At 39.0% G+C, this 24514-nt stretch overlaps 3 protein-coding genes across 3 annotated transcripts; all 3 read left to right on the top strand.

The window, feature by feature from the left end:
* The first annotated feature begins 1989 nt into the window (after positions 1–1989).
* On the top strand, positions 1990–7840 carry LOC135638194 (accelerated cell death 11-like). The gene is made up of 4 exons (XM_065151210.1): positions 1990–2255; positions 4802–4974; positions 6392–6537; positions 7410–7840. Exons 1-4 carry the CDS (start codon positions 2061–2063, stop codon positions 7514–7516), a joined length of 621 nt encoding a protein of 206 aa, XP_065007282.1. The 5' UTR covers positions 1990–2060; the 3' UTR covers positions 7517–7840.
* Positions 7841–12906: 5066 nt separating this feature from the next.
* LOC103983540 (homeobox-leucine zipper protein HOX32) lies at positions 12907–19747 on the top strand. Its single transcript, XM_009400770.3, has 18 exons — positions 12907–13359; positions 14688–14847; positions 15257–15372; positions 15474–15564; positions 15657–15752; positions 15834–15947; positions 16057–16140; positions 16294–16449; positions 16528–16602; positions 16676–16782; positions 16879–17071; positions 17189–17380; positions 17475–17555; positions 17646–17780; positions 18301–18629; positions 18889–18994; positions 19169–19318; positions 19416–19747. The coding sequence occupies exons 1-18, from the start codon at positions 13127–13129 to the stop codon at positions 19560–19562; spliced, it is 2565 nt and encodes an 854-aa protein (XP_009399045.2). The 5' UTR covers positions 12907–13126; the 3' UTR covers positions 19563–19747.
* A 1106-nt stretch (positions 19748–20853) lies between these two features.
* Positions 20854–23943, top strand: LOC135638331 (kxDL motif-containing protein LO9-177-like). Its single transcript, XM_065151423.1, has 3 exons — positions 20854–21130; positions 23277–23429; positions 23579–23943. Exons 1-3 carry the CDS (start codon positions 20997–20999, stop codon positions 23682–23684), a joined length of 393 nt encoding a protein of 130 aa, XP_065007495.1. The 5' UTR covers positions 20854–20996; the 3' UTR covers positions 23685–23943.
* The last annotated feature ends 571 nt before the right edge of the window (positions 23944–24514 follow it).

The raw sequence follows: 24514 nt of genomic DNA, 5'->3' as shown, positions 1-24514 counted from the left end.
ACTTTTCAGCTGCTGCTATGTGAAAACAAGTTCAATTCCAACTGACAGGAAGCTGCTAATGAGGATCAGAATTGCTTTTGAATTACTCTCGTATTCTGCTTATGTAATATGATACAGTAAGCATGTATCGATACAAGCGTTTCAGATTTATTTATCTTTTTTCAGACAGAAAATATAGTTGACAAGAATCAAATTTGGGTGATGGAGAGTAAATACTACACAAATGTTAGAACTATCCGGCACAGGCAATAGCGGTGCTTAGAGTCCTAGGTGGTGCATTTGCGGATACGTGCCGCATCCACGACTCGTGCCTCGAGCCATGACTTAAGTGGTAACATGGAATGTTTCTTATTATTTTCTTAAGAGATGCCTCTTGTACAACATTTCTCATTTTTAATTGGAGTTTTCTGAATACATGTGGTCATACATAGACCTCACATTTAAGTTTTTTTTTCTCCTTTTTTTTTTTCTTTTTTTGGATTAAAAATCTCACATGTAAGTGTTGAAAACACCAAATTGTTTATTGCTACTAGAAAATTTAAAGAAAAAAAATAAAATTTTTAGAAACTATGTTTGACTACCCTGACCTTCTTTCTAGATTCCTTGGAATTTTTCTTTGGAGACAACTCCTGGAGCTTGGCAAAGAATTTCTTTGTGTATTTAATACAACATCCGTTTGCTGCTAAATGATTTTAATCTGTCAATTGTTGTCTTAAAATTTTCTAGTAAATACTTTAGTTTCTTGAATTCACAGATTATATGGTTTAGCAGTAAATCCATCCTCTATAGACATCACTAAGCATTCATGTCTAGTTAAGGAAATAAAGCTAAAATTTTCTTTTTGGGATATAAAATCACAATAAAAAAGATTTCAAGGCGGACAAAAGTATCAAATGCTTTGGTCATGTTGATTTAATCTCCTCTTATACCGGTGCCGATTTGAGGGTTAAGAAACTATCAGTTTATCGGATCATATTTCTCTCTTCTCAAATTACTGAAATTGATGAACTAATCTTATTTCCTCGTTATAAGGGTAGACTTCATCACTGATGGAGACATCAAATAAAAATTATTGTTGAAGGTTGTTCAGACAAGAAGATCAAGCATGATGTTCAAGAAGAAAGAAGAAGAAGAAGAAGAAGAAGAGAGAGAGAGAACAGGACAACTCGAATGGTTTTGCAAAGGACTATTCAAGCAATGTCAACATTAGTTTTTTTGTTGGTTTTGACATTAGTTAGAACTCTATATCTTTATAGATACTTACAGTCATAGACCAACGGAGTTCATGTCATATCTCTCTAGAACTCAAACCTACATGCCCTTCTCAGGATCACATATAAACCAACCTAGAACAAGCTACTACTTTCCACAATATCTTTGAATTCCATCAGATCATTTACTCATTTTCACTTATAATATAAATAAATAGATCAACACAATTCTACCTAAATTTGAAGGACTTGCATGCATTTGTGATTTGGAATAATGGCATTAATATGTTTACATGCAAATAAACAAACTTTAAATTGACCAGTAAACAAATACTCTGTAAATACAGTACAGGAAAATATATGTATTCTTATGTGATATCTTGATAAAAAAAAGGGGATAAAATTACAAATATATATATATATATATATATATATATATATATATATATATATATATATATATATATATATATATATATATATATATATACAACCCCACTAAGTCAGTGATTTGCATATCTTCCTCTCTAAATTTAAGTTTATTATATATATTTACACTTTTTTATTTTTTTTAATAATTAGATACTTATAATTATGATTAGTAATTTAAAAAATTATTATTTTTGATAAATATTAAAATATTATTGATAAGTTGGTCTGATACAGTAATCCGTATTTAAGGTATAAAAAATAAATGTTTTAATATTTCTTAGAATATTTTTTTGTTTTTCTTTTCGCTCTTCATATAAGGCATATATTCCTTCGCTTTTTCGTTGTTGGCTGCGTCTTCTTTTCACTAATTGTGAGAAGAGAAAGAGAAGAGAAGAGAGATCGGAAGAAGACGGAGGTATGGAGGGAGGAGGAGTAGGGGAGAAGCCATTGAGGCGAATCGCGGAGGCATTCGAGGGCCTGGCGGAAGCCGCCAACTGCAAGACGGCGTCCATGGAGGTCGCCCCCTTCTCCCGCGCCTGCTCCCACGTGTCCGTCCTCTTCGGCTGCTTGGGCATCGCCTTCAAGTTCGCCGAGATGGATTACGTCGCCAAGGTCCCATTTCTTCTCTTGGTGATCTAGGGGTTCTCGCGTTCGGATGATTTCTTGTTGATGAGCCGGAATTCATTATCTTGCTGATGTAGGAATTCTCGAAATAGGCTGATTTCTTGTTGGAGAACTTAAAGTTCATCTTCTCTTCGTAGAAATTCCCACCTTTTCTTCTGCCTCCAGTTCTTTTGCCTAAAAGGAGCCTTTTTATTTAAAGAAACATGAAGAATTGTTTGATGTGAGTCTTTATCTAATTCTGAGGACATGATCTTTGTGATGTGGAAAGCAACGGCTCTAAGAGTGATTAGAGGGCAGGGAATCATGCAACCGCAGAAGAATTACCATTATCTGTTGCACTGCTGATTAGGAGTGAATTTGCTAATATTAGCGCAAAATTCTACTAGGGCAGAACCTTGGGTGCTTGCATAGGTTAATCTGGAAAGGCAATGAGAGAAACAAATTATCTCGTAGAACAAGGTGCAGAAGTTAGTTAATGGGTAGTGACATTCCAAATTGGGAGTTTGAGGATTAATGTTCCTACTGATCGCTTGTATTTCCTAGACAGTGAAGATAGACTAAATGAAATTGTGGATACCTGAATTGTAAACTTTGATATGGAATTGTCATTGTAATTCAAAGAATATGCTGTTGGTTCATTTTACAATCTCAGGTCTTAGGTAATTATTTAGCCAATATGCTGGCTTGTGACCTATTTTCGAGCTTCAATTCTACTGGAGCTGGTTGTATCTGTATTTAGGTTAATATAGTTGATTTTCCTTGGAAAAGGGCATGTGGCTTATATCCTTCCTCTGTTGTATGGGCTCTGTATCCATCATGCTTGCTCTGTGAGGTTGACGTTCTTTGTTTTTATTTACTCAAGTAAATGAACAAGATAGATTTGAAGCCATTATCAAGTAAAATTACTGCAACTGCAGGTAAAAAAGTTACAAAAAAAAAAGAATATGACATAACAAAAGCCACATGGTTGGTGACACTAGCGAGTTAATAAAGAGGTTTCAGCAAATATTCGCTACATGAAGATTAGTATAGACCTTCCGTCATCCCAGGAGTAATTTGCAAGTGTTGTTGTCACTTCTGTTCATGAACTTGAGTCCTTTCATAATTCTTTGATGACGAATGCAGAATTGCTGTTAGAGAGGCACACGGAGGCACTTGCATCATCATTTTCTAAACCTTTTTGTCGGAGTACCCTGAAATATAAACCACAATTTGGCTATTAAAATTGAAACTAAATTTTACCAAATGTTTTATATTAATCTAAATTTACTTAAATTTGCACGGAGGCAAAAGCCACCTAAATATACAGACATGTGAATGTCAGGCACTTAATGGTTGGTCTGATACGATCAGTAACTTTGATTTTATTTGCACCTATTTCTGTTTCTAATGTTCTAGATAAAAAAGGAGCCTTTTCTGGTTTTAAGAAGCATGCAACCTCACCAGAGTAATCAGTACTTTGAAATTTTGGCTAGCCCTATATAAGATCTAGAGGCTTATTACCATGATATTCATGTCAAAGTCATGCTAGTCTGCATACATGTTTATTTTCTTAAATCTGCTTTATTCTAGCTTGGTCAAGGCCTTAGAAGGAGAACTTATTAGCTCGGCCTCCTTGTTCCAGTGTGGTCATCTACAAACATGGCAAGCCATAAGAACAGAAGTCATGAATCACCGGTCTAATTGGAATCATGGTTTGCCTTACCGATCTGTATTGGTGTACCGACCAATTGTCGGTACGGGACATACCGAGCTGTACCAAGTCATATCGAGCATACTGATATATGATATTTGGGGGCGTACTAATGTACCACCCATACCGGTCCCTTATCGGACTAGTACATACCGTCCATACCAAGCGGTATGCTGTAGTACGACGAACCTTGATTGGAATTGCAAACTTTGAGGACATCTTATAAATCGATGGGTTCGTTCCATTTGCTTGTTTGGTCTCTTAGGATAAAGTTGGTTTATCCTGCATAACTTATCATTTCCCCTTGTCTCAGATATATTATCAAATTCTAGGAAATTTGGAGAATTGGAGGTCATATTTTGGTTTCATGAGCATAAATTGCAACTTTTATTGGAGGGCTTTTTTACCTACCAATTATTTTTTGGTTCTTAGGCAGATTTCTCTCTCGTCTAATTTGGATAGGCCATGATTTCGAGTTCTTGCTAAATGCTAACCTTATACTGAAGGTAATCATCTTCGATGATTGTGGTGATGGGTTTTTGATCTAGTAATATTGCGTTTCAAATTTAGTCCTAATTATCAGCATAAAGAAACATCATGACCAATTTAATTGCATCATAGCTTGCTCATGAATAGATGCATCTTGGGGAACTCCACCTCTACAAGGAATCATGTGTTCACTTTAAGTTTAAGCTTTTTCAGTATGAATGGATCATTCGTATTATGAGTTGTATGCCAATGAGTCATGCCAAATTGTCAATTCAAATTCATTGCTATTCTTCTTTTCATCTGAAGTAACATCATCTTTTGTTTTATCCTTCTTTTGGGAATGTGCATTCAGGTCGAAGATCTATCTAAGGCATCGAATTCTATCTCAACATTGCACTCTTTGCTTGAGTTAGACATTCAACAGGACTCTGTGAGACAAGCTGGTAGCCATTCACGTAATCTGCTCAGAGTCAAGCGTGGACTTGATATGGTCAAAATTTTGTTTGAGCAAATTCTAGTAACAGAGTATGGCAATTTTTCCTTTTTTTATTACCATAATGTGTGTGCTAAATATTCTGTGATGTGATGCAAAATAAATGCATAGAATAAGCTTCAGTAAGCAACAAGCACACGAGCAGTTTGACTTTGTTCTTATACTTGATTAAGAAGAACAATAAAAATATGATGGTGAGTGGTATTTTGCTAACTTCAAAGCAACGTTCTAATTCCTTAACGACTCTGACTGAAATAACTGGTGTCAAACTAAATAAAATTAGGAAGCAGTTAAGTCTATCCTATGCTTTAACCCAATCAACCAGGTTCTGACCAATATATTAAAACTTAAAGAATTTGGAGCCTAAAGCTCTTTGGAATTCAACATGTGTCACTAGATCTTGATTAACTTTACCAACTTACAATTCAGAACTGCTGATTTGAATTTCATGCATTATGAGAAATATGAAATAACTCAAATTTCTCTACTTATCTTGTGTACTGGCAGTTGTTGATTCTTCATATTTTAAATACTAACTTTTTATGGACTGATGATTCAGTCCAATATGCAATGTTCCACAACTTGCCTTTTCTGTTTTGTGCATGGTAAGTCATAGCTTTACGCACAATAATGGCAGCTAAGTAGATGAGGCTTTCACCATTGCGAATTCTGGGGGGTTCAGATGAACAAAGTCTTACCTCTGCCTGCCTAGTAGCCGAGTAAATTCCTGGAAATAACCCTTGTTAGTCATTAATATAGGAGTTGCAGAGTGAAATAATTCAGTAGAAAATGAATATTGCTGCACCAAATATATGACATCATTCATTTAGTTTCTGCTCATATGTATGCTGGATTTAGTATGCTATGCAAATAACACTTGATCATCAAATTAGGAGATGCATAGTGCAATAATTTAGTATAAAATGGATACCACTGATCCAAATATACATCATTTTTCTGCTCATGTGTTTTGCTGGGTTTAGTATGCTATGCTATTGTGAAGGTGTTCAATTGCACATCTTATTTGCTCAGAAAACATAGTTTCTTGCTTCACATGTGACACGTTGACAAACCTGTGTGCTGCCGGTATATAATTCCCAATTGATACCTTAACAGACATTTCTTTGGCATCTTTGCATTATGCTGTATATGAAAATGTTGCTATGCTTTTAATACGAGCCCAAACTGGTCAAATTGCTCAGAAAAATGAGACATTTTAAAATGTGGTGAACTGGTGTATTGACTTTGATTTAGCAAAAACACTGGGAAACAACTGCAGACTTAACAGTGTGCCAATTAAACAGTAGTTGATTTCAGAAATATTCTGGTCTATGTGATATTTATTTTAATCACATGCTTGATGTGTCATTTATGATTTCAGGGCTTTTATGTTTTTCAGGTCATCTCATAAAAAATTCTCATCTTTTTTTCTCTTTTTTACCATTGCAGTGGAAATTCTCTCAGGGATCCAGCATCAAAAGCTTATGCGAAGGTATTTGCTCCTCACCATGGATGGGCCATAAGGAAAGCAGTTGCTGCAGGAATGTATGCCCTACCTACAAAAGCACAGCTATTGAAGAAACTAAATGAAGATGGTGAATTTTCTAAATTCCAATGTTTGAATAGTTTTACGACTGCCTTCCTGCACAATATTTTCTAATTCATCAAATTATATGGTAAAGTAGGCATCGATTTGCATGTTGTCCATGCTTCAAATACAAAACAACATACAAGCTTCATGAAGTGCCTACTAAAAATCATTGTCTTTTTAGTATTCTCATGAATCTCATCACTATTGTACTTGGATCATTTATACATTTCTTTGTTTTTTTAAACCCTTTTAAGTTTTCATTAAGAGAAAATGACTACTAGCATAATATAGTATAGTGAAGTGACATTAACTTAATGGATTGCAACGAAATGGCACTACTATTGCATGCCATTTATTAAATGTTCTAAAGCTTAATGCATGGTTGAGCTAAAATCTTACTTGAACCTATTACCTCAAAATCAACATGCTCTACAGCATCACCTCAATCAGGTTACTTAGATTCTGTTCAATCATGTGGATCATTGATTACTTATAATTGGTTGAAATCACATGAATTCTAGTTTGTAAATGTTTTGAACATCATAGATAATAGTTTAACAGAATCAATATTTGATTTTGAGGTGATAGGATTAAGGAGTTAATGCCCTAGCTAGGATTCTAGCTCAACTCTGTGTGGGCACAGATATTATCCTACTTAATGCTCAGAATTTGTCTTTATATAAACATGGAATCTCTAAATTGTGTTCCAAAAGCTAATTTTATATGATTACAAGTTTTCTTTTGACTTAGACAACAGCTTAAATTGTTATAAGCCTTCATTATGTACTTGAAAATTAGATGGCACAAACCGATTAAGACTAAAACTTTAATCTTCAGATGGGTTTTTCTTGCTGACAAGTTGTTTTGTGATCACAGAGGCATCAGCGAAGATTCAGATGGAGAGTTACATCAGAACATCCGCTCCAGTCATTGTCTATATCGAAGAACTATTCAACTCAAGGCAACTTGGCATAGATTGGTGACCCGAAACCATATCTTCATGTTCTCCACTCATTCAGCTTCCCACTGCTATTGCATCTCTTGGTTGACAAGAAACACTCAAGGTGTCGGCGTGATGTCAACGATGTCTTAGCTATTTTGATTTGGTTGTTTAAGCATGCATGAATTTGGACTGAATGTTTTCAGCTCTGTGATATTGGATATATACTATTTACACTCTGGGAAGCAGTAGGAGATCAAAATGTTGCATATTGTTGAATTGTTGTAAAATTTGTGCATATCTGCCATTTATTATGACTTAGTTTCATTGACTAATTTATTTAATAGAGTTTTGACAATTATAAAGATGGATGATGGATGATGGATGAAGGAAAAATAAATTACTACCAAATTCATAAGAATAAAAAGAGATATTTTGAAGTATTTAAATTCTGATAAGAATTTAGACAATGAATCATATGATGAAGTTGATGATTGAAAACAAAATAAGCTGCAAAACATTTATTTATTATAAATAGATTATATACAAGAAATATCTTCATGTGGTATTTCCTATAAATTTATTAGGATGGATATAAGAATATTAAGTCGCATAGTTTTATATATATATATAGAGAAGAGAGAGAGAGAGAGAGAGAGAGAGACGAAGATAGAATTGGGAGAGTAAATGTTTTTTTTGGTATCATGAAGCATGCATGCAAATGACAAGCCACCAACCAAACCCTAATCATGAATCCCTGCTTGCGGCAATGAACTCCCACCATGGCTCCTTCATAATACGTTCCATGTGCAGGCTCGATTGATTCATGTCCAAACTCACAAGATGATCAGATCGAAGAGGTGCCGTTAAATCCTTGGAGAGACTGGGCCCGTGGTGGGGGCCCTCGAATGGGACCTCCACAGTCACGCCTCACAACTGCAGCTGCGGAGGCATGCAGCCACCTCTCTCACTCTCCTTTCGTGAAAGGAAAGGAGGGGGGGAGACAAAGGGAGAGAAGGCATGAGAAAAGTGGCGTGAGCTCTCATCATGCTATGGAGGAGACAGGAAGACACCCCTATGCGAGTTCCTGTGGCCATTGACTCTCTCACAGACCATCATGACCCATTAATTGTTCCTCTCCTTGCATGCTGTTGCCATCGTTCTTCGCTGTTGTTGTTACACCTGATGCAGATGGAAGAGAGTAAGGGGAGCTCTTCTGTTCGGTTGAATGCAATTCCCATAGATGATAAATGCTGTGTGTCTACTATCAGTCTACGAATGAATGCATGTCAATCTTAGGAAAACTAGTAGCATCCTCTCTCTCTCTCTTTTCTGCATAAAGCTGATGACAAACTTGGGAGAGAAGGGACGAATGTGGCCAGCAGCAATCTCTACTGTCACCCAAGCAAAAGAAATATATCCACACATATGTAAGTATACGATAAAGCTGTGGTTGGTGTTGGTGTACTTCAGGCCACAAAAGTGGCTTTGAGGAGCCTAGGGTTTAGGGTTTCAAGTTTCTGACAGTACACCACTAGCTCATACTTCTTGCTCCAATCTGGAGGTGCCTTCCGATCTCTGTAGCTTTGGTGAAATCCTTCTCTTGGACTTCAAGGCATTAAAACTCTCTGATTCCCACTCATTCAACCTTCCTATGTAGATATCTAGATAAAACCTTAACAGATCCATCAACATTACATCTCCATTCAGAAAACATATACATACAGCATGGATTCCTTTGACGTTTGGCTGATGGTGGATCGTATCATTGCAAATGTGTGAGTTGTAATGGATATTACATTGAATATTGCAGCATCAGACATGTTAGAATACCTATCTGTTATATTATTATAAGCCACTACTAGTCTAGAAAATTCTGTCCAATATTTATATCCAGAAAGATGCTAAGAGCCTAAAAAGGGATGTCATGCTTTGTCTCCTCAGCTTGGGTCCATCCATTCCACTCATTCATTGTGCTCTATATAATTAACATATCCAAGGACCCACTAATTAACCTATGCAGAAGAGTTGTTTGTTGTCTTTTTGCATGATTCGCGACATGAAGAACACATCAAAACTCATCATCTGATATATAGTTCGCAAGTGATGGTGTGGGTTTAGCTACTTTGGCTTAGCTGAGTTGAAGATGAAACATTCGATATGTAATATCTGATGCTCCATAAACAAGCACTTTTTGCTACCCTATAGGCTCTGATGGATCTACAAATTAGATTGCAGTATAGCTTTTGATTGCATCACTTGATTGCACTACCACACGGATGATTGTGACATAAACTGTTCTTGGAATAACAGAGGTTGAGATAGCCAACCAGTTGATGCAGAAAGCGAAGCAATAATGAAGCTTCTCATTGTCATTTCGAGTTTACCAAGGGAAGACTCATCGCCACCTTCGTGTATGGAGGTAGCAATCAGTTCGTGTGTGGTGACCTCGATCGGAAGTTCTTGTTCTCAGCCTCATGAAGTCTATCAAAGCAGCCATCTGATGGGACGAGGAAACCATTTCTACTGCTCTCTTTGCTGTAACAAAAAGGCAGCAGCATTACGCCATATGTTGATTGCAAACATTAAACACCTGCCAAGAACTGCTTAGTTATGTCTCGATCAAATAATCAATGAACGATTTGATTTTATTCTGGTGATTGATTCTCTTCATCAGAAAGAGAAAAACTATTCCCGTTGTGAGTTCACGACATTCTGAACGTGATTTGTGTTAGCTGCATCATGATCAGGCATTTCGGATTGAATCGACTTGTGAACGAAACCATGGATTGTTCTTCATCAAAATTCAGCAGTAAGAATACAATAACAAAAACATTTCTAGTTTTTAGACTGTGACAGTACAAATGGAATGATGTGCTGCGTTGGGGAGAAAACAGGTGAAATCGATCTACTGCATTGTAAACACACATCGATGATGTGCGATGGATAGTGCTGATGATTCATGCCATGAAACAATTAGAACAGCGACACGTTTGCTATGTCGATAATTGCAGTGACTGGGGAGAGTGAAGTACGTATGCATGCATGCATGCATGTAGTTTCTTCTTACGTGATAGATTTACTTAGGGTTTGAAAGCTCCGTTTGCAACAGGTAGAGGATAAATAACCCTAAGCAAAGGACTCGCGAAGAACCCTACAACATTAGTCCTGTCAAATTACTATTACCACAATTAGAATTTAGTAGATTTGAATCAAGACAACAGCTGAGGAGCTCAAAAGTTTGGGAGTAATTATCTTGTTTGATGGGTGTTTATGATATTGATAACCATGATTAGCATTGTGTAACAGGCCATTACAACATGTATCAAATGATTATAGATCTTTTCTTTTCCTTGAATACCCAATACCCCCATGCATATGACATAATGGCACCAAGTTGAGCATGATTATAATAAACTTGTATCCTGATTTGAACTTCTCTGATGATTAAGCCATCAGATATTTGTTCAGTATTGTAATATTACAGCAATACTATTTATGTTTTATTTTTTTGGTTAAAATATTTATCATTTTTTTCCCAGCAAATAATTTGATTCGAATTATTGTTCTCAGCAAAACTTGTTAGTTAATGTAAAAAGAAGACTAATAAAAACAACTTTTTTAATATCTTTTTCATGTATTATATGTAGTTGTTTTTATTATATATATATATAAAATTTCCTGCTGTTAATCCACGAGAACATGAGAAGACTGAAGAGGAATCGAAGAAGGCGAAGGAAAGAATCCCTCGCCATTAATTATGGAGTTAGTGCGAGGGAGTTGAGTTAGATCTTTTATCCCGGATTTGGTGCCGGCGCATTAACTCAGCCCACAAGCGACTGCCTCTCTCTCTCATCCGCCACCTTCTCTGCGGTAGTCAAATAAGGATCAGAAATGGCAAGCGCACAGTAAGAGCCATCACCCGCTTATGCTCGTGCAGTGATGCAACAGCGCCAAGCGACGACGCTGCCTCCGTCTGCCCCCTCGGCAGAACACCGAAAGCCATAAAAAGGAGTCACGGTTGCTGTAAACATAAGAGAGAGAGAGAGAGAGAGAGAGAGAGAGAGAGAGAGAGAGAGAGAGAGATGAAAAAGAAGTCGACTCGGGTAACTTTTGAGGAACAGTGAGAAGGAGACCACGAGACAGAGGTAGAGAGAGAAAAAGAGCACAGTGTTCTAAGGCAGTGGAGAGTCGGAACAAGTGACAAATAGGAGTTGCAGTGGTCGTAATGATATCCGATACATAGCAACACATAAACTGTATATACGTATGCGTGAGATATGATTATGACTGCACGTATGTTTCCAAAGAAAACAATGTGGAAATGTTATCAGACAAAAATTGCAGAGATCTGTTTCGAGCACTGATAGAAAGGAAACAATTGAGTCCTACTCTTTGATCACTGTCCTGTGTTTGAGCGAGTATGATTCAGACTCTCGCAGCTAAAGCAATGCAGAGAACTGCAGTATTAGTGGCAGACTTTGTTGCTCAACATGATCGATTTTATGATATTTTCAGTCATGAAAATAATCTTTTTTCTCTGTGAAGAAAATATATATTGATATTTTAATTTTATCTGTAGATGTTAATGATTTTAGGTTTGATGGGAGGATTACAAATGCAATCAGAGAGTGAGAGTGCAGTGCAATGGTAAGGTGAACCCGAAATCTGCTGCAGCAGAGGGAGTCGAAGAAGACAGACAGCCAACGCTTCCACTCCCCTTGGATGCCATTTCATCATGCTCTCTCTACACACATGCCTGCTGCTCCCACATACCAACAAGATATCACTTTCACCGATGACACCATACGAAGAATCCTCTCTCTCTATCTCCATCTCCATCTCCATCTCTATCTCTATCTCTATCTCTGTGCATTGAAGGGAGAGAAAGCACTTGATTTGTTTATATCTTTTCTCTTCCCTGTGACAGCTGCATCTGTTGCAGTGAGCACAGCAGCAGCAGCAGCAGCAGCAGCAGCAGGGAATGCATTGGCTGAGCTCCAAGCCCACAAAACCATCAACTCCCCTCAGCAACACTCGGTAACCATTTTCTGGGAAGGAATAGAAAACCTCGCACTTTATCCACCCCATGGAGCTAAAAAGAAGGCATGTGAGAGAGAAGACCGCATCAAAAGAACAAACACATCGCCGTTCTCCACGCACTTTGAAGCGTCCGCAGAGCGGAGCACAGAAAAAGTAAACCTTCGTTCGTGATTCGTACTGAATCACCCGAGAAATGTTATCCGGCTGTGAGTTCTGCTGCAGACGTTGTCGCGGGACCCGTCGCTGTGAGGGAAACATCACCCGGGAAACTTGTTCTGGGTGATTCACCTGCCTTGGAATGCGGCGGTGGCACCAAAAACAAAGGCCATCATCGTCCATTGGGAATAAAAAGGCCAAGACGAAGCAAAATCCCACACAAACCCAAAGCAAAGCGCCTCCTTTTCGCCTTCTTCTCCTTCTCCATAGTGTCCTTGGGGGAGGAGGGGAAGATGGGTTCCGTCGCGGCGGCTGCGGTGGGCTGTTGAGGGGCGGTGATGCGACTCCTGCTGCCGAGGAGCCGGAAGAAGGGGGCGGCGGGGGGTTGCTGCGGGTGGTGATCCCATCGGGTGGCGAAGGTTGGATTTTTTAAGGGCGTTTTAAAGGCGGCGACATGGCCATGGTTGTGAGCGGGAAGGAGGCAGGGAAAGGGCAGCAGGCAGCGGCGGCTGGGATGGACGCTGGGAAGTACGTGAGGTACACACCGGAGCAGGTGGAGGCGCTCGAGAGGGTCTACACCGAGTGTCCCAAGCCGAGCTCCCTGAGGCGGCAACAGCTCATACGGGAGTGTCCCATCCTCTCCAACATCGAGCCGAAACAGATCAAGGTCTGGTTCCAGAACAGAAGGTAAAGAATCAGGGGAACACGAGAAGGTGACGGAATTTTTCGTCTTCTTTTTTGGCCCATCGTTTTCTTTGCCTGCTCCGAGAGTTGGCTCTGATGTCGTTACATCATTTTAACGTCCAATCCGTTGGAGCTGGATTTTTGGGCTGAACTCGTAGCCAAACTGGGACGCAATTTGAGATCCACGGTAGCTGTTGCATCGGTTTTACATTTTTCTTTCATCTGATTAGGATTTTGAGAAGTAGATGGTAGAAAGTTGTGATCTTTTGAGTTAGCGGTGCAAATTTCGCTTTGGGTTTCTTTCTTGTTTGCCATTCTACCTTTCTTACACTCAATCCGATAGATGTAATTGGTCTTAGCACAACATTACCGTATTTAACCCCTCACTGCGAGAGATAGCTAATCAGAAGCCGTTACATTTCTGCAGTTCTTTTTTGCGATTTTTGCCGACTCTTCAGCCACTTTCATAGATTTCGTTCTTGTTTGGTCTTTTACAGCATCCAAAATGTTTTTGCTATTTGGTAATGACGTACTGTTTGGTAATGACGTACTGTTGCTTTCTGCTTGTCTTTTTCCCTATGACTTGGAATTTGTTGTTTTGCTCATGTTTGTGATCTCAGTTGGATTCCGAGGATACCGCATCCGGTTGCCTGGTTATGTACCTTTTTATGCCGAATGCACCTCTTTCACGCCAGGATTTTCGGGTTCTTGTTTCGGTTTCTAGTCGGTATATGGTTTTTGTTATGATAGTCTCGTGGAAGATTTTGTTTTCCTTGTTGTGTTCAGAATGTTGTGGGCTACGCTGCTTGATTCGTTTCAGAACCCAGAGTTTTTTGTCATAAAATTTGTATTTTGTTTGCCGACTTTTAATTTGGAACACAAGGTAATGGTTTTGGATGAGAGGTTTTTGTACATGCATGAGAGTTAATGCCTGCCGTAGTGAAGGAAGGCCATTGAACTTGGGTGGACTTTTGGTGCTCCCAAGCTAAGTAAATTGACTCGGATATTAATGGAGAAAGCAGTTTATCTTTTCTATGTCAAGATAAATTTAAGTGTCAGCACATCTATAATTTTACCAAGACAACAAGGTACATAAATAGTAGAAAATTATTTTTCCAAAAATTGCCATGCAATCTCTAGTGATCAGATCCTAGTGTTTTAATCCCTTCGCTTAACTGTTATATCTGACAATGACAAGTGGTTCAGGATCTATTTGTTTTGAGTTGTATTCCATACACTTATACTGTACATAATGTCATTTTGATTAGGATTTAGTGCAATAGTCTAGTACTATAGTATTAAACGTTGTCTGAATGCTATTTTCTTTGTAGATGTCGGGAAAAGCAAAGAAAGGAAGCCTCTCGTCTTCAAACAGTTAACCGTAAGCTGACTGCTATGAACAAGCTATTGATGGAGGAAAATGACCGGCTGCAGAAGCAGGTGTCTCAACTTGTTTATGAGAATGGCTATATGCGTCAGCAACTGCATAACGTAAGTGTGCATGTTGCACGAGTTCTTTTATTGAAAATTGCTGCCACCTAAAATATGATCAGTGTATGCGAATAGCATTTCTCTTATGTTCTAGTGGTCAAAGACTGTAGTGCTTTTACTTTAAAAAACTGGTTGTCTGCTGGGTCCAAGGCCCTCCAGTTGCTCTCTTGAGTAAACATTCATCTGGTTGAACTGCAAACTATGTGGTTCAATATGCCATTTGTTGCTGGATTGAACATGGGCCTACCAGTTACTAAAATATGCTTGTTTTCATGTAATTCACTCTTACTTCTTTGCATTTGAGTAAATTGTTATGGATATGGGTTTATATTTCTTGTTCAATAGCTCACTGATTTTTTCATATCTGCAATGTTTCTCTGCATCTTATTTTTTGTAAATGAATATTCAGGCACCTGTAGCCACCAATGACACCAGCTGCGAGTCTGTAGTTACAAGCGGTCAGCACCATCATCAACAAAACCCAACACCTCAGCGTCCACAAAAGGATGCTAATAACCCAGCTGGGTAATCAGAATGCCTGGTCATGATGGAACTTTTTTAACTTGCTTTTGTCATTTGTCTTCTTCTAACACATTGTTCTTTCTTTTGGGACATTTCTCTTACAGTCTTCTTGCAATCGCTGAGGAGACCTTGGCAGAGTTCCTGTCAAAGGCTACTGGAACTGCTGTCGATTGGGTTCAGATGGTTGGGATGAAGGTGATGTACTTGTTATTGAGCTACTCTGTGCTTGAGTCAATTTGTTATGTTCTTTTTGTACAATGCAACTTATTTCTTGTTATCCATTATAGCCTGGTCCGGATTCTATTGGAATCATTGCTGTTTCCCACAATTGTAGTGGGGTAGCAGCTCGTGCTTGCGGCCTTGTGAGTCTAGAGCCCACGAAGGTGAGCCATCACATGATAATTTCTTGTTGCTGCTATTTTCTTACATAGTCATGCAATTCATGCTTTGCTTGGGGTTCTTAGGTCGCAGATATTCTCAAGGATCGTCCATCTTGGTATTGTGATTGTCGTTGCCTTGATGTACTTACTGTAATTCCCACTGGTAATGGAGGGAATATTGAACTTATATACATGCAGGTTTGTTCTCTTTTACTTAGTCTGCCATCTGTAGGAATTTTGCAAATGCTGTTGGTCTTTTTACTTTTTCCTCTATATTGACCTTATCTTTTTTATCTCTTGCAATCAGACATATGCACCTACTACTTTGGCAGCAGCACGTGACTTTTGGACGCTGAGATACACTACCGGTCTAGAAGATGGCAGTCTCGTGGTACGAGTTGTATCTTTTGTGCACTGACATTTTCTCATATTCTGGGACTGTGTATTTCTCTTGGTCGCTAAACATTTGTCAACACACTTAGTGATCTATTTGATATTTTCTTCTGAATGCTAGAAGACACTTAACATGTCACCCTTCTTTTAGATCTGTGAAAGATCATTGACTCCTGTAACTGGAGGCCCTGCTGGGCCACCTGCTCCAAATTTTGTAAGAGCTGAAATGCTTTCCAGTGGTTATCTAATTCGACCTTGCGAGGGTGGTGGCTCAATGATTCACATTGTTGATCATGTTGATTTAGATGTGAGTTTCATATGCTTTCTACTCTTATTGAGTTTTATAGCCATATTTTACTGATTATAAATATCTTTGGTGCTTCAGGCATGGAGTGTACCTGAGGTTCTTAGACCTTTGTATGAATCACCAAAAATTCTGGCACAGAAAATGACTGTTGCTGTGAGAGTCATTGCCGATTTGTTAAACATTTCATTCATCCTGTACTATGAGTCATGCGTTGACTTTTTTCCAGGCACTCCGCCACCTAAAACAAATTGCTCAAGAGACAAGTGGTGAAGTCCCATATGGCAGCGGTCGACGACCTGCTGTACTGAGGACTTTTAGTCAGAGATTGAGCAGGTAATTGGTTTAGTTCTCAAGTTTTCATATTTTAGCCTTTTCTCCACAATTAGCTTCTTTATGCATATGACACTAAATATTCTGGGTGTATTGCAGAGGTTTCAATGATGCTGTGAATGGATTTGTTGATGATGGTTGGTCTTTACTGGGTAGTGATGGTGTTGAGGACGTGACAGTTGCCATAAATTCTTCACCAAATAAAATTCTCAGTTCTCATGCGAACACTTCAGCGGTATTTTCAACACTTGGAGGTGGCGTTCTATGTGCAAAAGCATCAATGTTGCTGCAGGTCTGACTGAGCCCTTTAAGTGGACTTTCCATCATTCTGCAGGGATGTATTTTATGATATGTGATTTCGAGTTCAGTTAATAAATGCAACTCTTTCACACTGGCTTATGTTGTTCAGAATGTTCCACCTGCTATACTGGTCCAGTTTTTGAGGGAGCATCGTTCAGAATGGGCTGATTGTGGTGTTGATGCTTACTCTGCTGCCTCATTGACAGCTAACCCATATGCAGTTCCTGCTGTTAGGGCGAGTGGTGGGTTCTTGGGAAGCCAGGTGATACTCCCTCTTGCACATACCGTGGAGCACGAAGAGGTAATTTGACTTTCTAATGCTAAGAACATTGTGTTGTGCTTGCCAGTTGGTGTTTGCTTCTGCCGATGCATAATACTAATGTCCTTAACTGTAGTTCTTGGAGGTTATCAGGCTTGAGGGTCATGGTTTTAACCAAGATGATGTCATTTTGTCAAGGGATATGTACTTTTTGCAGGTTTGTCTTCTAGAAATTGTATTGTGTTTCAGTCTGTGGATTCAGTATGTTTCTGCTGAATGACTGTTACCTTTCTCTGCATGATGTCAGCTTTGCAGTGGAGTTGATGAGAATGCTGTTGGCGCATGTGCTCAGCTTGTTTTTGCACCCATTGATGAATCTTTCGCTGATGACGTTCCTTTGCTACCATCAGGTTTCCGTGTTACACCGCTGGACCCTAAGACAGTTGGGTACCTTCACACCAGTGTCTTCTGAAAAGTTTTCGCAATTGATTCTTGTTTTCTCATCCCTTGCAAGAGCTAGTTTTTTTTTTCTTTGCTTTCATGAACTTATATGTGGGAAATGCTATCTTTAACCAAATTGTATTTGATTTGTGTCCGGATTAAACTTTTAGTTTTTAGTCGTTGTTGCTCATAGTAGTTAGTACTTATTGACAATGATACAAATCTTGCTCCAATTATTAGTTTTGGTAACCACAGGAGCTTTATGATACCATTATACTGGTTGGTATACAGATGTCATCGAATAAATTAATAAAAAATAAAAGCAAATGTACTGTCCCAGTATCAAATTATATGCTTGATAACGATACTTGGCCAGACTGATAAATCTCATTCTGTATTGGTGATATCAAGATATGAAATTTTGGTTCTAGATAGTTTTTGTTTAACATAATTGAAGTCTAGCACCAAGTACCCCATGTCTTCTCTGATATTTACCTTAAGCTTATACAACAATAATTCAGGATTCGCCTGCTGCTACAAGAACACTTGATTTGGCATCGACACTAGAGATTGGATCTGGTGTCACAGCACGGGCTGTTAATGAGACTGCTTCAAGTTCATACAATCTGCGATCAGTGCTCACAATAGCCTTCCAGTTCACTTATGAGAATCATCTCCGAGATAGTGTGGCAGAAATGGCCCGACAATACGTTAGAAATGTGGTTGCCTCAGTGCAGAGAGTTGCTATGGCAATTGCACCTTCTCGACCTGGCTCTCAGATTGGAGTAAAACACCCACCTGGTTCTCCTGAAGCTCACACACTGGCACGGTGGATCTCTGGCAGCTACAGGTAGTTCACTGTATACTTATGTGATCTTTCCTCCAATACCTTCCAGCTTATGGCTTTCTAGTCTAAAAGATGAATTGTGAGTTGCAGCTTAAGTCTAATTATGCTGCTGCATTTTTGTCTACACTTTTCTGGCTTGAAAATTGATTTTGACAATTTGTGCAGGGATAGAATACCTACAGTTAGTTAAATTTATTGAGCAAATACAATTCGAGATTCTCTTTGTTATGTTTGTCTAATGAATCATCTTCGATGCCTTCAGGGCTCATACTGGAGTAGACCTCCTTCGGGTGGACTCCCAAGCTAGTGATTTATTGCTGAAACTGCTTTGGCACCATTCTGATGCGATCATGTGTTGCTCTTTGAAGGTGAGTGATAGTATATAGGCAATTTATTTCATATGCATCTTTTTCATGTCTAGAGGCAGTTTGTAATTTCTTGTATCTCTTTGCAGCAACTGCTGAGTTTTCTTTTACTTGGATTTTTTATGCAACCATATGCAACTTCTCAACATAGGAATTCAGGCATTCAATGTTTTGCAGGCTTCTCCTGTTCTTACCTTCTCCAATCAAGCTGGACTAGATATGCTAGAAACCACACTGATAGCTCTTCAGGACATCGCACTCGAAAAGATTCTTGATGACAGTGCTCGCAAGGTGCTCTGCTCTGAATTCCCCAAAATCATGCAACAGGTCAGTAAACGAGTAAAGCTCACACTTTGCTTGATTCCCTACGTGTGCATTGTTCTTTGAATTGTCTGAAACGTGTGTCATGCATCGGAAACCTTAGGGCCTCGCTTATCTGCCTGCTGGCATCTGCTTGTCGAGCATGGGGCGGCCGGTGTCATATGAACAGGCTGTGGCATGGAAAGTCTTGAATGAAGAGGATACAACCCATTGTCTGGCCTTCATGTTTGTGAACTGGTCTTTTGTTTGAATGCCCTGAGCATTTCTCAGACATCTAAACTATCTAGTACTGGATGGAACTTGAAATGTTAACCCTTGTGCTCATGTTGTGGCTTCCATATAACTATTTCGGAACATCTAAAGCTCTACATATGTTGGAGAACCGACTGTTCTATATAATATGATGCTATGTATGTGATGTTGTGCTTTGTCATCCTTGCTAATTCTTTTTGATGCTTTGCTCGTTATCAGCTGTCTTGTGATGATTCCCATGAACAAGTGATAGCATCCGCCCTGTTCTTGCTCCCTGGCTGCTGCCATCTCTCTCTGGTCAGTTTAATGCACATTGGCACATCACTTTCCCTGCTCACACGACAGGAATTTACTGTGGCACTGCTATTCATATGCACATTGAACTGTGGAGTGTATTCCTTCGATGTCCAACAGGGACCCTCGTCTGATGAAGCTGTCATGTCTACAGAAGCGTACTACAGTAAGCGTACATCATCATCCTCTCTCTCTCTCTCTCTCTCTCTCCCACTCGCTACCTCTCTTTAATGCAGCTTTATGGCTAGTGGGAGGTGTACAGAGGGAAGTTTGAAACTCCATCCATTAACATGTAGAATCAAAAGCCGTGCTGTGAGCCTGTAAAAGCTTCACCATATCGAGGACCACTGTTACCACCATGGAGATGCGATGCTTATCTTGAATGAGATCGAACAGTACCTCGCACTCATGCAAAGGGAAGCAGAGCGGTGCAGCAGACGACCACAGCACACAGCCAGCGGCACCAGAAAAACCGATGTGTTCGACTGCTGCTTCCCATGTGTGCTGCAGCGTGGGCACGGCAGGGGTTTTGGCCTGCTTCGTCGTCGCGCAGTGGAAGCCATTAAAGCAGGACGCCTGCGCCTGCCTGCCCCGTGTGCTTCGCAGCTCACGCGTAAAACGTGCGCGCTGATTGATACGCGGCGTCGAACTTTTATCTGTCTCGAACGGGACCCACAGGTTTGGTGGTGGTTATCGGATATGTCCGACGGAGGGGCGGAATCACGTGATCTTGGTACCCGACATTACGTCTGCCACCCTCGCACGACTTACCCGCCTTGTGATTGGGGGTGCAGTTCGAGCGGGACCCGCCTGTTGGGCCATCTTTGCATGTGAGAGTGAGACCGGTGATCGAATGGTATTTGCTGTCACGGATGTCGTCCTTCCATTGGATCCCCGTTTGGGCCCCATGGACGGTTGAGATGATAGATCACGGTCGACTGCAGCGAATCGGCCATCGTATTTTTCTCTCTCTATCTCTCTATTTGGATCTGTGATCGGCGGTGGTGATGTGCTTGGGGCGATTTGACGGCAGATTGCCGTTAATTCGTGGTTTTTGATCGAGGGCTCGAAAAAGATGAGATCTTTGCATCGAGTAGTCGAGGAGGGTGGCGAAAGACGCCATTTTTATTAGGGCAACATGGGGACGAGGAAAGAGGAGATGGAATCGGAGAGGGAGTCCATCAAGGCGGCTTCCGAAGAGATCTCTCGCCAATTCGGAACCCTAGTGGACGCCGAGGAGATCGAATCTATCAAGCAGCTGCAGCATCTCATGTAATTGGCCTCGCCTTGATGCTTCTATCTATCTGTAGGAAATTGATATTATATTTGCCGACTTTGCCGGATTTGTTCTCTGATTTGATAAGAAAGGATCAAAATTCCGGATTTCTTAGCTCAATTCTGAGAATTCTGTTGAAACGGGGCCTATTTTCAACTTCTTATTATCATCCAATGGCTCAATTCTTATAGTTTTAGTGCTCTGACTTTAAGGTTTAGTGCATTTTAACTGAACTATATGTGGCTGTGAATGTGGTTTATGCGGTAGACATTTGGATAATAGGTCTGTCTGAAGTATTTAATGAGGAATAAGTGCAATATTGACTTCACATCTATGGGAAAACACTGACTGGTTGAAGAGCATACGAGTTTGAGTAATCCTTCAGCTTATCTGTCTATAATAATAGGTTTTGCCACAAAAACCAATCAAAACTTTCAGCGTATGAGATTGAGGATACCATTTATTAGAAGTTTTAAGGTGCTAAATTAACTTGATGACAACAACGAGACATCTGATCCTTGCTCTTTGGGAATGTTCTTCTAGATTCTTTTCTATCATTGGACTAATATACTATGTTATCTTGAACTGTATATCCTTAATCTTCCCTTTCTACTAAGCGATATATCCAGGTTATAATCTTCAAGTAAAGAACCTGCCATCTATATAATCCAAGTTTTGACCCTTTAAGCTAGTTCTTAAGCCTGCCAGTTCTTGTGATAGTTATAAGCTCGTTCGCTATAGTCTCAGTCCTTGTTGCTTTGGAGGGCTTAATTTTATGGAATTTCTTGATCATTACTTTTCACTTGCTATTTTTTTGGCTTCTTTTTTTCAACCTGTACTTGACATATTCAGCCTTATTTCTTTTCAAATTAAAGTCTTCAGTTTTTAGAGTTTTCTACATAACATTAGTTTATTCGCACTATGTTTTCAGCAAATTATTGTCATTATGAAATTCCGTCTTTAATTTGTCTAGTATGTTTATCCATTTGAAGAGGAAATATGCAAGGATTGAAACCTTGACAGGTACAACTCTATGTAGATTAGGTTCATATTCACTGCCTCCACTTTAGCTGCACTAATAACTATTACATTATACACATTGTTGAATATGATAACATAATTATTTAGGATCCTTTTATTTGCCCTACCAGAAGGCAAATTTCACTAATGCCTCTCTTCTCACTTTTAATTTTATAGAAACCCTTGCAAAGTTGAAAATATGATAAATATGCATAAAAAATTACAAACTTTCAAAAATATCTTTCTAAGATTCATATATACATTTCTCAGGTTAACAAACATTCATGGATGCACCATCCAAACAGCAGACAGCATGCTTATATATGAAAGAATTATGCTTAAGAGAATATGAAAATAATAAGCAAGCTCAACGTTTGCAACTTTGAAGAGGCTTTGTGTATTCTGAAAGGTATGTATGAAACTGCACCTAAATTTCAAAACGAACACAAACTCATAGGTTTTTGCACATGACTAAATCTGGCTGAAACTCTTTCTTGTATCTACATTTTGCTAGTAGATAGTGAGATAATTGATAGTGATCCATTTTCGTTCATGAATAATTTGATTTTTTCGTATTCAGGATAAAGTGAGAGAGATTGTTAAAAGATGGGTACAGACACATCGAAAGAGAGTAGTAGATGCTCCTGTTAAATGAGTTGTCAATTATGATTTTGTGGTGTGAGGAGGTAGTGAAAGATTGAAGAAAATTTTATCAGAACGTAAAAGTTATTAAATGCTTTTAGTTTGATGAGCAATATTGCTATCAACAGAACTAATGGTATGAAAAGATTCTTGGGACATTATATCTTGACGGCTTCACTTGATTTTATTATCACAAACTAGTTTGATTTTCATAATTTTTTGATATTCTATCATTTTTCAATTACATCCTCTCAAAGTTTATAATATGATTTGTAAGTTCATTTACGTAATACTTTGCACATTTCATTGTCTCTTCTTTTTACATAGTGGTGTTGATGTATTTTTCCTCCAGTGAGTAGGCATGCTAATGCTTGCTGTCTTTCCCTGAACACAACTTCTGTTTGGTATTTGATGGTGCATTGCCGGTAAATATTTTTACCAGAAAATTCTTTGCTTAACTGCTTGTACTCTATGCTGCAGAATGGGAAGACTGCAAGACAGTAATGCAGTCCTTTCACACTTCAATGAGTATTCGGAGCGATGTTATGCTGAGGTATCTGGCGACTTCACGAGAAATGTCCGTCACTTGAAGTCCATGAAATCTGATCTAGACCACATTTTTACAAAGCTCAGGTGTGCTCCATGAGAATTCCTCTTTCTACCCCTCTTATAACATTAGTGTCCAATAGTGATCAGCTTTGTGGTTTTTATCGTATATTTATAGAAAATATTTCACCATTATTTTTTGCACAAACGTAATGCTTTCGTCTGTTGGATCACAGGAGCATGAAGGCAAAGCTAATAGCTACATATCCTGACGCTTTTCCTGATGGTTCCACTACCAACATGATAGATCAAAGGCCTGACCTTGAAACACCGCTTCCATGAGTCTCATGTACAGTTGCAGGAATGGATTCGGAGGCAGGATCGTGTAGCCGGTATTTTTGTTAGTTTGCCTATCAAGGGAAAGAATGGTTTAGAAGCAGTGACAGATGATAGTGATGCTTGTCATAGTTTTGATCTCGGAGTTGCATTCGAAAGATACATGTTCATCTGTAGTCATTCTTCTTTATCAAGGTTATAGAACCTGTTTCTGAATACATTGGTTGTGTAACTGAGCTACTAATTCTTATGTGTTCTCTCTCCATATGGCTTGTTGATCTATGATCACCAATTCCTGCTGTGTATATAAGATGCAACGGAATTATTATATGGTTGGCAAAATGTGAGAGGATCTCCAGATATACTTGACATTAGTCCTTGTATTGACCTACAGTTTTGACAGGAGCTTTCTAGTGTCCATCTTTCTCCTTGACAGGCTTATCATTCCATTAGGAGCGCATCTTTTAAATGACCAAGTGTTTTAGGTCTTACCTTGTTCATCATGCATCTTGGGACTTTGGTAGCCCTGTAGTTCCCCAAAGATTGATTTCATATGGTTATTAACTATCAATAGTACAACTCATTTTGGGTATATTGTGCAATGTTGTTACCTTATTTGAAGCTCTCAAGAAGCTTAATTTTAATCTTTCTTGGATGATCGCCATTGCCATTACTAATGCAGTGACAAGAAAAGGGTTACTTTCTCTGCGATCAGGAGATGCAACAATCCATCAAATATAGAGATTTGTCACGAACAGTCTATTACTCATATTCTGAGCTTAATTAACATATTGATTAGCATAATTTAGAGTAATATTTAATGTTACAAATAGCAT

This window comes from Musa acuminata, chromosome BXJ3-5 (assembly GCF_036884655.1).
Source record: "Musa acuminata AAA Group cultivar baxijiao chromosome BXJ3-5, Cavendish_Baxijiao_AAA, whole genome shotgun sequence".
NCBI classification, from domain to species: Eukaryota; Viridiplantae; Streptophyta; class Magnoliopsida; order Zingiberales; family Musaceae; genus Musa; species Musa acuminata.
Note: the sequence above shows the minus strand (reverse complement) of the source record. Positions and strands in the feature narration are given on the sequence as shown.

Coding starts and splice junctions, on each gene's coding strand:
- LOC135638331 (XM_065151423.1), top strand. CDS start 20,997: ATGGGGACGAGGAAAGAGGAGATGGAATCGGAGAGGGAGTCCATCAAG. Junction 21,131..23,276: donor AAGCAGCTGCAGCATCTCAT/GTAATTGGCCTC, acceptor TCTATGCTGCAG/AATGGGAAGACTGCAAGACA. Junction 23,430..23,578: donor CACATTTTTACAAAGCTCAG/GTGTGCTCCATG, acceptor GTTGGATCACAG/GAGCATGAAGGCAAAGCTAA.
- LOC135638194 (XM_065151210.1), top strand. CDS start 2,061: ATGGAGGGAGGAGGAGTAGGGGAGAAGCCATTGAGGCGAATCGCGGAG. Junction 2,256..4,801: donor AGATGGATTACGTCGCCAAG/GTCCCATTTCTT, acceptor ATGTGCATTCAG/GTCGAAGATCTATCTAAGGC. Junction 6,538..7,409: donor GAAGAAACTAAATGAAGATG/GTGAATTTTCTA, acceptor TTGTGATCACAG/AGGCATCAGCGAAGATTCAG.
- LOC103983540 (XM_009400770.3), top strand. CDS start 13,127: ATGGCCATGGTTGTGAGCGGGAAGGAGGCAGGGAAAGGGCAGCAGGCA. Junction 17,781..18,300: donor CACCGCTGGACCCTAAGACA/GTTGGGTACCTT, acceptor ACAATAATTCAG/GATTCGCCTGCTGCTACAAG. Junction 19,319..19,415: donor TCCCCAAAATCATGCAACAG/GTCAGTAAACGA, acceptor CGGAAACCTTAG/GGCCTCGCTTATCTGCCTGC.